This window comes from Pteronotus mesoamericanus, unplaced genomic scaffold, assembly GCF_021234165.1.
Source record: "Pteronotus mesoamericanus isolate MK-2021 breed Mesoamerican mustached bat unplaced genomic scaffold, CSHL_Meso_final contig_169, whole genome shotgun sequence".
Classification (NCBI taxonomy): Eukaryota; Metazoa; Chordata; class Mammalia; order Chiroptera; family Mormoopidae; genus Pteronotus; species Pteronotus mesoamericanus.
In genome coordinates, this window is record NW_026555068.1 from 20,140,399 (window position 1) to 20,154,847 (window position 14,449).

The window sequence follows — 14,449 nt, forward strand, 5'->3', positions numbered from 1 at the left end:
CCTCATCTCTTTCCACCTGAGATCCTTTGCATCCTTGATACAGGGATAATAACAGCGCATACACAGGGAGGTCGGAGACAGGGATAAATACAATGATTCCTGTAAGACAGTTCTCCTCGTGCTTGGCATTCAGTGAACTGAACACATTTGTTTCCATAATTACTGTTGTCATTAAGTGCCTACAAATCACAGTTAGAAGGACACAGTTTTAAAAAGTGAATAGCAGCACAACCTGTTCAAGGATTAGGACACCAAAGAGGTGAAGACAAGCACCATGCACCCGTCTTCTGGAAATTTTCTAATAATACTTCACCTGCCAGATGAATTACGTTACATTTTAATGCCATGGCAGAACTCAAGAGAAGCGAATGTGCTTTCATTTGTTACTATGGAACCCTAGGAGCAGAACGCCCTGGTCGAACATCCTGGTATTCCATGACCACTTTGTATCATTTGGTGAGAGGCATGAAAAAGCGAAACTGGGAACAATGATTTTCTGTTGGTTACTAAGAGTACTCTTCTTTCAAGCTAAAACATACTGTTTTACTAATTTAGTGAGTAGAGTGCATAGGCTGTTTGGACTAGAGAGAAAAAGGAAAATGTGTTTGAGTTTATCTGACAGTTGTCTTTGCTGCATAGGGAGACCAGTTGGCTCCTTTTTATATAAGAGTTCTGAGCCTTTATTTTGTATTTCTGTGATTAGTATTATAGATCCACTTATAAATTTAAATATGTGCTTATGTGAGGTAGTTCATATGAGGAAAATCTCATTAACTTTGCATATTGGATAATATCGAACACTTCCAAAAAAGTTTAGAACTTACAAGTAACAAACTTCACTAAATAATAAAATGTGAAATAATCATAAAATGTTTATTGTTATTCAGCAGCATTATAATTACTATTGCTTTGTTAATTCTTAGCCAACCTTCAAAACAGAAATGCATTAAATAGGAAATTTCAGTGATTCAAGGATTGTAGGGTTCCAAAGTCCAAGTTGGACCTCGGCGTCAACCCCTAAAAGTAGCACCAGGTTGGAATGGTTAATGCACAAGAGCAAATGCTGTGATATATTCTGGGAAAGCCAAAGAACATGAGTAGACCTTTGGCTACAAAGGTGGGGTTTGCCCAAGAGAAATGGGTATTTCCACTGTTCACCCTGAGTGGAAGTTAATTCTGGGATCGAGGTTTCAGTTCGTTTCAGTGGCTGGGCCAAAACGGTATGCGCACCCTCTTCTTGGTGATTATATAACTCCATGTTTTACTAGTTGACTTAATGAAGTATGTGTCTAGTTTGGATTCTAATTGAAGATTTTTGTGTGTGTGTGTGTGTGTGTCAGCTCCAGTTATGACAGTGTATTCAATTCTGTTCATTTAAGGAATTCACTGGGCTTTGGGTAAGGCGCTGGGTATACTAGGATTTGAGAAACATGTGGCCGCTCCCTTTTTGGAGCTTATGGTGTAAGTGGGAGACTCTGTATTTTTAGCACTCTGGTTGTCTCGTCATTTGTTCAAGGCAATTAAAAGAAACAGAAGGCCGGAATACGTAAGAGACCCAGGCGGTCCCTTATTCTGGACTTTGAAAGGCTGTACTCCGAGTCTCTCAGCCACTATAACGGGTGTGCCTAGCACACAGAGCTGTGGAGAGGCATTTGCTCCAGCTTCTTTCTCTGAACTCTAGGAGGGGTCCCGTGATGCAGCACAGGGAGCCGGGGAGCCAGCCTGGCAGGACTCAGGTCTGCGCCGTGGCTCTGGTCTCGTCGGGGGCTCCTCGACTGACATCCAGAAAAGTCAACAAACCTTAACCAACCATGAAGTTCATCCTTAGCGAAGCAAAGTATTCGGCCACTAGATAATCTCTTACTACCCATCCACCTCATTGGGTGGTTTTGAGAATTAAATGAGATAGTTGTAAAGTGCTTCACATAGTACCTTACACCTAATACAAATCATGACAACAAATACTTTAACAGCCAGTGTCATGTGCCAAGTCCTGGTGTGATCATTATGTGCATGTGAGTTTGTTTAATCCACCTCTGAGGAACATGCTGTCATTAGCTCCATTTTATAGGAAAGGAAACGGAGGCTTAGAGATTGGCTAAGCTGCTCAAGATCACACGGGTGTGACACGTCAGCCCTCAGATCAGAGTGGTTCTGTAGGCTGGCACTTTATCAGCGTGGCAGTTTTGGTTACTGTTGACATACCCGTTCATATTTGTCGTCTTTCTCTCCAGGTGTCATCGAGACTTCCGACCGACTGGATCGTGAGTCCGCCTCCCACTACTGGCTCACGGTCTATGCCACCGATCAGGGCGTCGTGCCTCTGTCCTCGTTTACAGAGATCTACATCGAGGTGGAGGATGTCAATGACAACGCTCCGCAGACATCAGAGCCCGTGTATTATCCAGAAATCATGGAAAATTCTCCCAAGGATGTATCGGTGGTGCAAATTGAGGCATTTGATCCAGATTCTAGCTCCAGTGACAAGCTGACGTACAAAATCACAAGTGGAAATCCACAAGGGTTCTTCTCGATACATCCCAAAACAGGTACGTGTCAGTAGTGTTCCATGAAATGTTCTCATTTGTCCTTTCCTGGTTGGGGCAGGGGGGGATTTAAAATTAATTTTCCACTTTTCTTTAGTTTTTAATAAATTGTTTTCCTCTTGAGTTACTCAAAGTAAGTCTTTTGCCAGGTGAAAATTTAACCCAAGTTTGTTTCTCTTTGAAGTTGCTTTTGTAAAGCTATTTTATGATTTTGCTTACTCGTAGAGTTTTACATGCAGGTTAAAAAGCAAAGGTGGTTGTTTCAGTAGGAGCTCCTAACTTAGTGATATTATCTTAAACCTACTGCAAATTCTGCTGTTAAGTATTGCAATTTTCTCAGTTACTTTTTATGAAGAATATCAAGAGTTTATTCCACAGTTCACAGGTGGTTTTTTGTTGTTGTCGTTGTTGTTACATTGTTTGGAACTTTTGAAAAGAGCAGTGCTGAGGCGCTGCAGTCAGTAGGGAACAAGATTAAACTATTTGCAGATTTGGGAGCAGTTACTTTCTTGAACTGGTAGCTCAAGATTTCCCTCTGTTTTATCTTCTCAGTGTCTGACCCTTGCTTATGTGGCTTCTTGACTCCCAAATCCTTAAAAACTTCTAATATTTGTTCTTTTATATTGAATAATGCATCTACTTTTTTCTTAGTCCTCAGTTTATTATTATTATTATTATTATTATTATTTAGCAAAAAACAAGGGATCCAACCTAGCTCGCTCTTGCGTAGTGAAAGTCAGCCCTCCTCTGTGCGCTGTGAGAATGTAGACTTGCGCTCTTCGATTTCCTGATTAGAGTTAAAAAAAGAACGATTTATTTGTAGGATTTTGCTTCTTATCAAGTAGATCACTGGCCTTTGAGCCCAGCTGTGTCAGTGACGCAGTACTTTCCTGTGGACTCTCATCAGGAATCCCGAAGAAGGGGGTGTGCTGTGCTTTACATACCTCTGCCATGTTTCCGCTTCTTAGCTCTTTCTCTGTCCTAGGGGAGCTGGCCTGTGTGCTCAGTTCCTGGGTTCTCTGTATGATATATGCCAAGGAAATAATATACAAAAATCAAAATTAAAGAGGCGTTCTCAGCTTCCTTAGCAGTCTTTGTTATCCCTCTTTTGTACCATTTTTATTTCATAATTTCCTTTGTTGTCTTTAAAGGAAGCACTTCTTAAGGTGGAAAGAAGCTTGGGCTCACTCTGTGTGCACCCAACTGTCTGGAAATACACCCGAAAGAGATCGTGTGAGTGTGAGTGTGAGTGTGTGTGTGTGTGTGATATCTGGGTCTTAAAAAGCATGTGAACATGTTAGTTTTAAGCCTCTTGTCAGCATATTTCAACCCGACCTTCACAGGGACTGGGTTTTTTGATAGTTGACAGTAAACATCAGTTGAAGATTGATGTTATGAGTATTTTCTTTTGCTTTGAAATAGTTCCTCTTGCTCTACTCTTTGGCCAAGTTCTAATGTGCTGCTCTGATAGAGAACAGAAGTGAAGTTTGGAATCATAGAAAACAAGTACTAGATGGAGCCATGTAAGAATTTAATTATGTAGAAGAGAAGTGGAATCTGAGTAGTTTTTCTTTTGGAAGCATTGGGGCAGGGTGTGGGACCCTGAGCTTATGAAAAAGGCCTGGAATTAGGAGCTTATACAAGAACATGAAGACTTGAAGCACATCTCTAAAGGATTGATTGAAGGCTTGTGTAAACAGTACAGTTGCATACTGTTTACTGCCCAAGCAGGAACTAAGTTCAGCCTTCTTTTTGTGAAATCAACTGGAAGAAAACTAAAAAATCAGAGGGCACTACCAAATATAAAACCAGAAAAATGAAAAATTTATAACACTTTTGAAGGAAGAGCTCAGAGTTAAGAAGCTGTCTGCCAAAAAGCAAGAGGGGCAGGGTGTCACAGGACTTGAGAAACAGAAAAATCGAGAAGTTAAAGTCTTGAGGTGGTAATTCAAGACCATAACTACCTTCTTTGAAAAATTACTTAATGAAGTAGACTTTAGAACGTTTTCATTTTTCTTACGTTGTCTACCTTTTGGATTAGGGTAACTTCTGTGTTGAAGAAAGCCATAAATGGCCTTTTGGATATCTGAGCAAATATGTATCTGGCCATAACGAGTATTTGAGGAGAAAGAGAAAGAAGAACGCAACCTCAGGACGTTTCGTGGGTTTGAGTTGCTGGGGGGAGCCTTGAAACCTCGGTTCTCTCAGTCCAGGCCCTCTGGGGTGATGCTATCACTGCTGTGTTGTCACGCCTGGTGGCAGTGGGATTAATGTGTTGCTACTCTACTCCCTTTTACGGCCCTCTGTCCTGCAACTCTCAGGAAGAGCCGTCTGCAGAGACTTCTTCCTTATCATTGGGAGACTGTCCCCTCCAGGAGCCCGCAGGCGGCTCCCACATCCCTGGCTGCGAATCACATACATCCTGCCGGCGGGGCAGTAGACGAAACTTCACAGGGATTACAAAGAGGTTTTATTTTCTTCTGGGCTCCAGGCAGACAACAGTGGAGAATAACTGCAGTTCGCACACGGGGATATTTGTTGTGAAGTGTGTTGTAGGCTGTCTGGAGAATTAAGACGTCTCATGACTCCACGCGTCACCCAGTGTTTCTTCAGACCCAGAAATAACCGTATGTTAGCATGGGCATCGTTAAAGAATATAGTTACTGTGGCTTCAAAGGTCTGGCTCTAGAGGACTCTGCTCCCTCAACTCGGCGGGAAGTTTGGGCCTGATCCTCAGGGTCCAAAGGCTAAAGCTCCAAAGTATTCTTCCTCAAAACTTTTAAAGCAGGCTTATTTTTAGTAGGTAGCCTCGTATGATGGGAGGGGCCAGCCTGTGAAAGCTGGTGAAAGACAATCTGGTAGAGAAAGTTCGCATGATTTACTGACCCAGAACACCACCTGGGGACCCTCAATCATGTTACTTAATAATTGATGGTGGAGTGGGAAAGTTGCTGGGCTGGAAATGAAGAGGCCTGGGCAGCTGCCAGGCCTTCCCTCTGGGATCCCCGGGAAGACGGGCCTCCCGGCCCTTCCCCTCTGTGATCAGCGGCGAGTGGTGCTCCACGCCGGCTAGGGCTCCCGTGTACGGAGCACCGTGCACTCAGAACTGCGTGCGGGAGAGATGCCGCAGCCTCTCGCGCTTGCACGCGCTACCTTTGCTCTGTTAACTATGCAGAAGGTACTGTATGGCACATCTCCTTTGCACAAGCAGATTTGATGGAGTAAAAGACGTCTTGCTTCTTAGTGAGGAAGATACATTTAGGGCCCTTGGTGATCGCCCAGCCGGCTAGGGAAAGCCAACAGTCATTGCCATTCTGGTTACTTGATAATGTATCCAAGTGCGTACTGGGCTTCTGCCCTGTGCTCGGGACTGGAGATGCTCTAAGAGACGCTCCGGACAGGGGCAGTTGGGCGGGGGCGGCGGGGCGAGGGCGCGGTGCGGGTAGGAAATAGGCACGTTTGGGATCGGGTGCGACAGGCTCGGATCCACACTTGGAGGATGAGGTCTCTTGGCGAAGTGACGGGGCTGGCTGCTGAAGCTTGTAAAAGTGAATGGAGGGAGAAGATGGAGAGAGTGGGCGTCGCGTTCGGGGACACTTTGCAGGAGCGATGAGTTAGTGGCCAAGAGATGAAGTTAAACGAATGTGTGGGAGAGTGGCTACGCTGGATGGAAAACCTTAAAAACCAGCAGAAGGGTGAACGGGCAATATTTATGCGGTTTTTCTAAACAGCGACCTGTTTTCGAGAGTCCCCATGCAGCCCCTGGGAGCGCTTCGTGTCAACATCAATCCGGGGCGCTCGCCGAGTCATGTCGGGGATGGAGAAGCCTCTCCGCTGAAAAAGGCAGCCTTTTCTCCTTCTGTCGTAAAATGGCAGCTCTTAAAAAAATTAAAAACAAAAACAGAAAACCTGCTTAGGAGTGGATTTGATCATCTGAATTTTGGGCTCTAAATGACAAGTTTGAATGAACATGTTTGAATGTTTATCTTTTAGCCAAAGTTTTTGAGCTTGAAGGCGGTGCCAGGAATTGTCCGTCTGCTTCTCAGATGCTTCCCGTTACATTGGTTTTCATTTTCAGGGTGGACGGGCACACGAGACTTGCTCTGTCTCTCCCTTTTCCAACACGCATGCTTTTGTTGACACCAGAATTTTGTATAACCTTGTTGTGTTTATGTTCCGTATCAGTTCGGGTAAATTTGCTTCTTCTCATATAAATTGCGCATGTGCTCAGGGTGGGAGACAGATAAGAGTTGTGAGGTTGCCGGAACCTTCGCAGCCCCCGCCCCTGCAGACGGTCGCGTCACTCACAGCTTCCTTTGTGGTTTGTCAAGGACAGCGGGGAAGGGGAGTCCCTTGCATTGGGGGCCAGCCGGGCTTCACAGGTTTCATTGTCCACAAGTGACCTCATGCGGCTGGATTCACCCCAGCAAAGCGTCTGTTTAGTCTGTTATCAGTCTGAACTTTTGAGGAGTTTATGCAACTTAAAATAGGCAGATAATTTTGAAGTGTTACTTTAGAAAGGACCATTGTTTTATTCTGTTATCTGTATGTTTGGTATTTTCCATGGTTAGGGCACAAAGCAAATACTGCTTTTTAGTTTTGAAAGTTTTGAAGTGTAATTGACATACAATAAATTGCACGTATTTAAAGTCTGCAGTTTGATAGGTTTGATGTAGTTAAAAAGGTGTGGAACCGTCACAGTCAAGCACTGAATGGAGTCGTGGCTCAAAAGCTTTCCCTCCCTTCTCTGATTTCTGGCCCCTGCCCTGCCCTTCCTGTCTACCCCACCCTCTGGCCACCACTGATCTTCCTTCCATTCCTGTGTATTAGTCTGCATTTTCTTTTTTAAAGATTTTATTTATTTATTTTTAGAGGGGAAGGGAGGGAGAAAAAGGAAAAGGAACATCAATGTGTGGTTGCCTCTTGAACGCCCCTTCTTGGGGACCTGGCCCACAACTCACGTGCCCTGTCTAAGATTTGGGCCAGCGACCCTTTGGTCCGCAGGCCAGCGCTCAATCCACTGAGCCACACCAGATGGGACTTAGTCTGCGTTTCCTAAAGTTTTTGAACTCTTTTCAAAACAGTGTTTCCTCTTTTTGTGCTGAAGCTTCTTGCACTCGCTGTGTTTGAGGTTCATGTACATGGTTGTGAGTCCCCACAGTAGCCTGTCCCTTCCGTTGCCCTGTAAATCCCCTAAGTAAGTGTTCACGTGTCACAACACAGTATCCTGCTTTTGATTCCCTCCCCCCCTCCCCCGCCGCAGCCATTTAAGACTGTAAAAGCCATTCTGAGCTAACAAGTCATACAGAGATGGGTTGCAAGTAGTTTCCTGATTCCTGATAAGTTGACATAGTTACTAGATGAACTAAATTGTTGATTTATTTCTGAAGGGTGGGCCATTTGATAGTCCTGAAGTAAAAATGGAAAATTTTCGCATGTTTTCTGGAGTGAATACTTAGAAAAGGTATTCTGTGTTTTGCTCCTCCAGCATATTAAAATTATTCTTTAAAGAATAGTAGCTAGAATATTAGTTCTCAAAGTTAAAATCTCAAAGATTTAGCAAGTTGATGATAGACTGTCAGATTTCTGCTGCTGTGAGAAATAACTGTTTCTCATTAGAAGATAAAATGTTTCCAAATTTTGAGATTTTTCCCACTTCTTTGTGCTGGCATATTCTGTTAAGCTGCCTGTGTATACTTACCAAATCTTTACCATTTTCTGCATTTTTCCCATTTCTTTATTCTCAGTTGAGACATTAATGCTGAAATTACTGAGTTCTAGCTTCTTATGCTTTGTAGAGGACAACTTTATACAGTGCCCTGTTTTTTGTTTACTCATTTACATGTAGGGTAGAGTAGGGAATATAGAATTATTTTATATTCGGTATAAGAAATGTCATGTGATTGCACATGGATGTGGTGATATGTACTCATATGAATATGGTTTAGTAACTCCCAAAGCATGGTTAAGCTGTAAAACGCTACAATAGGTAATAGGTATACTCTTCCATGTTCTAGTCCAGCATCACATCATAATTATTTTTTCCTCAATCAAAGCAAGCGGCATTTTATTGTGGCTGGAACGGAGGCTGAACAAAGTGCAATAGGAAGGAGCTGCAGCTGCAAACGACTTCCGGGGGCTTCCGGTAACATTTGATAGCTGCAGAGGGAGGAAACGAAGGGCCGGCCACTTCACAATGGCAGGAATTCATTTTTTTTTTTTAAATGAGTTTATCTGTTTGTAGTCTTTTTCTGTAGATCTGCAAATATTATAAGGAAGAATCTATAGATTTTTCTTACCTGTTTTTCTGACTATTGTTAAATTTGATAGTAAAGTGTGTTATCCTAAAAATCTGAAAAGTCCAGTTTTATTCAGTGCTTTTCCGGCACATGTTGAAATGATGATATGCTTTTCTCCTAAAATCTGTTAACATTGAATTCTTCGGATTCAAGTGGTATTCTGTTTTTTCAAACATGTTGCTCAATTATGCTAAAATTATTTTAATTACTAGTTTTTTAATATTTTGCATTTAAATGCCTAAGTGCAGTTAGTTTTTTCCTTTCCTTTTCTTTCTTTTTTTTCTTTTCTTTTTTTTAATCAACATGCGGTTAACCTTAAAAATGAGTTGAGTTTCTTCCCTTCTCTATCTTTACTATATCTGACTTTTATAGGAATGAGGAAGGCAGCTTCCAATATATCACATTTGGCTTTTGATCTTATGCTTATCTTAGGTTTTAATGCCATCAGCTTCCAACAAGAAACAGCTACTAAGGTAGAATTAAAACCAGAAGAGAGGTCTGGAGATTTCTAAGTATAAATTCCTGCTCAGCCACTACCTGTATGACTTAGTCATTTGATCTGTTTTTCTGGGGTTTTCCATGGGACTCTGAAAGTTTGAGTGACATGAGATCCGAGCTCCTCTCCAGGCTGGACCGTCTGTGAATAGAATCCCATTTTTGGCTCCCAGCCTAATCCACTCGGCACCAGGGCTGCAGGGACAGACAGTAAGCGGCTCACGTGGCCGCAGCTGCCCCGGGAGCTCCAGCCGGGCTGTGGTGAGATGCCGTCTTAGGATACTGCCTAAATAAAGACAGCACGGTGCTGTGCAGTGTCTCTGAGCTCGTGGTCTGCAGCTCCCAGGGGAGGGAAGCCGCAGGACAACTTAGGAAAACCTGAGTGTTCGCTTTCGTCCTGCAAGGCAGCGGGCGTCCCCAGGACGGGGCAGGCATAGCGATGCCCAGCCTCCGTGCCTGTCTCGGCAAGTCTGCTCTGCCGCATTTTCAGTGGGAGCTGCGCTTGCCTGTGTGTGGGGGGGATGCAGTCCGGGCTCGGGTCCTTGAGGGCCAGGACCAGCCCATATTCATTTATTGTAGCCACCGCAGAGCCAGACAGGAGACCGAACGTACGGTTGCTGCTTACAGCTTGCTCTCTGGTTGTCTGATACTGATTTTAAAAATTAGCCAAATTTCCATTTCACCTGTTCGAGAGAGGGCTTAGAAAGTTTGAACAGGAAATCGCTGTCCTTGGTTTAGCTTCTTGCCCACCTCCTGCCTGTGGTGCCCCATCCAACTCCTGTCCAGACCTCAGGATGTCAGCTGTGAACTTTGTAAAGTGCAGCAAGCAGCCCTGTTCTGGGAGCGTCTTTACTCTGGTAAAGCTGGTTGGGCAGAGATCTAGAGACTCGAATGCCCCATGGGGAAGTGTGAACAGAGGGACAGTCTTATGCTACGTGGAACCTGTAGTCACTGTCTCCCGCCTCCCCATCTCACTGGGCTTTGCTTGCTTTCATAATGTATTTTAAAAATTAGAATGATTGTCAATTGTATGGCCTCCTTTATTTTCCCTATATTTGGCGAGTTGCTGTAGTTTTTGATAGCTTAACTAACTCAGAGCATGTTATATTTCAGTAGTTACCACAAACACTTAAAAATATATAACTTCTAACCTCTCAGGTATTTTATATTTATTTCAGAGTTTATGGGGTTTTTTCCCCTGGCAGTAGGCATTTTTTTGTTGTTTCTTAACCCACCTGTAAGAGGAATGAGAGGTCACCAGGCTAAAAGGGAAAGGAGAGTTGGGGCAAGTGTAGAACAAGCACAAGTACATTTTTTTCTGACTGAAGAGAATATTTTATTGGGTAAAATATTTTTGAAAACTTTAAAAAGATTAATCTCATTGTACCCTGAGCCCCACGTTGCTTGAACTCATAAAAACAGGGTGAAGTTGTTTCTGTTTATTCAGAATAAAAGCGTCTTTTCCATTTTGCTATTACAACTTTGTAATTAGGACTTTGTATTTTTTAGGCATTAAACTAGTGTTTATAATTACTCTTACAGAGGTACTGAAAAATATTTAGCCTGTTTTGATTTCACTATTTTATTTTGGGGAAGGAAAGGATATGATAAATAATAATATATTCAGTGATACAACTGATGTACAAGTGTGGCATGTTTTATATATTAATTTAAAAAAATACATCTCATTCAGGGTTCTCAGCCAGAGATGTTCAGGAGCCACTCCCCTCCCGTCCCCCAAGCTGAGGCAACCTGCTTCCTCTTCCTTTCCTTTTGAGGGGAAGCATACAATTAACTTGGATTATTTGGAGCATTTGGCACATTCCTACCCAAAATCATCTTTGGGCTTGAGACTTTATTTTTAATCCTCTGCTTTTTATTTGTCTTGTGTATAGAATAATACCCTATAAAGTCAGAAAACGTGTCAAATGAAGACAATAACATTAATACAATACAGAAAACAATATGAGTGATTATCTTTGGATTATGGAATTGTTTGCCATTCTTACCTTAACTCTTTGCTTTTTTCCTGGTATTCTTTCATTACTGTTGTTTGATATTCAAATAAAAAGGTGTATTAACTTTCTAAGACTACTGTTACAAAATGTCACAAACCTGGGTGGCTTAAAACAATGGAAATCTATTCTCTCGCTGTTCTAGAGGCCAGAAGTCGGAGGTCAAGGTGCTGGCAGGGCTGCGTTCCCTCGTAAGTCGCTAGGGGGCAGTCCTCCCTCGCCTCTCCCCGCTCTTGGCGGCTCTCGGCGGCTCTCGGCAGCCCTTGGCAGCCCTTGGCAGGCCTCGGCTGGGGCAGCCTCATTCACCTCTGCCTCCATCTGCGCTTGGCCTCCCTTCCTGTGTCTTCACCATGTCCTTTTCTGCTGTTCTTGTAAGGGGACACTGAATTTGGAACCCACTCTAAAATGAGGACGATCTCAAGCACATGCTTGATTATGTCTTACAAGACCGTTTTTCCAAATAATGTCATAGTCACAGGTTTTAGGTTGGACATGTCTTTTGAGAGAGGCCACCATTCAAGTACTACCAACGCTGTTTCCCAAACAAAGGAAAATACGCTGTTAAGGGAACATTGGCAAAGCCATTTATGTTGCTGTTTCCTTTGATCTTGCAAACACTACATTTCATTTAGCTGACATTTTAACAGGATTTAATGATGTGGGTCCGTCGTCGTAGTTTATCAGGAAGATTCTGGGAGATAGTTTAGGTTTTGATAAGTAACCTAAGAGCAGAGGGCTCTTTCACATAGGCTCTCCTGGCCATTTCCTCAAAGTAATTTCTGCAGTGCTAATTCTGGCTCTTAGGCACTTTCTCCTAAGTTCATAGTCCTGTTACAGCTCCCTATAGCTCATGGTGTGGAGATACTTTGTCCCTGAATATGGCCAGCCGTGATAATGACAGGGACACCAACCAGTTCTGTGTCTAAGAAACTGTTTAAGTAAGAAGGCATGGAATGTTTTCAACTTCTTTAAGCTCTTGGCCCAAGACGTTGGGCATGGGACGGATGGCCACATCATCCGGACACCACTGTGCAGCTGTGTGAGGCGGGTCTTCGTGAACGGAGGCTCTGAGGTGGGGGAGGCCAGGCGGTGAGTTCAGCCACCGTTTCTGCTTCCGATGCACCCCGTGCTCGAAGCGGGCTGGAGTAACAGGGAAACGCGAAACATTTCCTTTGGTAAGAAATCAACTCTGGCTCCCACTCTGCTGCTAACTCTGACTTCCAGGAATTAATTTAATATTCGCGAACCTCATTTCCTTGTGTTTAAAGTGTAGGATTTGGGCTGTAAGATTTTAAAAGACCCTCTGGCTCTAGCAAACTTACTTTTACAGTAAGAGGACATTTTAGAATGTATGATACATTTCATTAAATTTTCGCTTCAAAAACAGAAATTGTAAAAGATACGCCACTGTAATATTTCTAAGAGGTGTTAATTTTTTTTATACACATGACCTAATATGTGAGGGTTTAAAAAATTTTCCAGCCTAACATTAGTTTTCAGGCAATAAACATTTCTATATTCATTCACCCTGACCTTTAAAATATTTAAATGTTTAAATTTCTTTAGATGATATACTTGTTAAAAGTGAAACATTACCACAGTAAAGAAGTATGTAAAGTAAAACATGAAAGTGCCTTTTTCTCTTTTGTCCTCTTCCTTTGGCCCACCTGTCCCATTTCCCAGGAGTAACCACAGGTGACAGGTTGAGATTTAACCTTTCATGAAGGTGTGAACACACATTACATGTCATGTATATCGCCATTTTGGTTTTCATAATATGCTTTGTGTAAAAGCTGCTTGAGCAGTGTTGTTTTCTCATCTATTCACTGGAGTATCATAATTGTTTTATTGTAATTGCTGCTACTTTTGAAAGCATATAAAATGTCCTGGGAGCAATCCCTGCTAAAGTAGAGGTTAAAGGTCAAAGTTTAGAAATCTCATTTCCATATTGTGGTGGAAACAACTACTGAAGAAATTGCCCTGTCCACTCTGCAGGTGCCTGAGATTTATAAATACCCCCTGCCACCAAATGGGCCGCAGTTCAAGTTCTCCAGCTCAATAAAGAGAATACATTCAAGTGTTTCAGAAAAATCACTGGGGGAAGTGGCTGCAAATAGGGGAACTAGAGGACTTGCCTGTGATCAAGGGTCCGTTAGAACAGCGCTGTGATGAATAAAACGTGACAAAGACAGAGCGTCCTGAGGACATCTGCCGAAGGAGCCGGGCTTCACGGAGAGAATATTCCAGTCCTAGAGTAATGGGAGAAGCTCATCTGTGTTCACTGAATAATTTTGTTATGTGATCATTATATATCGAATGTCTAACTATAATTTATACACTTAGAGTTATTTATGTGAGTTAAGAGCTTGGGCTCTGGGGCCAAACCTCAGCTCTGCCTCGTGACTTTACCTTTCAGAGCCCCAAGTATCTTTAAAATGAAGACAGTCCATTAGTAGCTGCTGCACGTACAGGGTTGCTGTGGTTACTCACGGAGAGCGGCGTGCGAATGTGAAGCGCTTAGCCCAGAGTCAGGTCCCCGGAGCCGCGCAACTAGCATTGCCTGAACGGTGGACGAGGGGAGAAGAGTTCAGTGCTCATGTCTCCCTTCGAGGTGTAAGGGCTGTTCCCTTACATAGGTTGTCTGTTTGTGAGGACAAGGGCCCCGCCTTCAGCTCTTATATGTGTGGCGCACAGTGAAATACATGGGGAAGACATTTTGAACAATAAGTTATAAATAAGGTAGGCTGAGCAAATGGGTGACTTTGAGCTAGTAAGCTCTATGACATCATTACCGCATACCACCATACATTTCATTGATTACTTTTTAGTCATTAGCAAGAGATAATCAGAGGCAAAAAATGTAAGCTAGTAGATAATGATGTTTCAAAAGCCATTGTAAAACGCAGAGGCTTGATTTTTAGGTGTCAGATGAGGCTCTAAACTAACAACAACAAACCCCCTTTCATTTATGTATTTGTTTGTTTCTTTTTGTCCTCACTGGAGGACATTTTTTTTTATTGCTTTCTTAGAGAGAGAGGGAGGGAGAGAAAGACATTGATGTGAGAGAGAAACATCAGTCAGTTGCCTCCATATG

At 42.9% G+C, this 14,449-nt stretch overlaps 1 protein-coding gene across 7 annotated transcripts in view; it reads left to right on the forward strand.

Annotated features, from left to right (window-relative positions):
* The window catches only part of FAT1 (FAT atypical cadherin 1), a 123,489-nt gene that overhangs the window by 55,455 nt on the left and 53,585 nt on the right, over positions 1-14,449 (forward strand). For all 7 annotated transcript variants that reach the window (XM_054566134.1, XM_054566138.1, XM_054566136.1 and 4 more), the window contains exon 3: positions 2,235-2,549. In XM_054566134.1, coding sequence (XP_054422109.1) covers positions 2,235-2,549 — 315 coding nt within the window. The remainder of the gene's footprint in view (positions 1-2,234; positions 2,550-14,449) is intronic.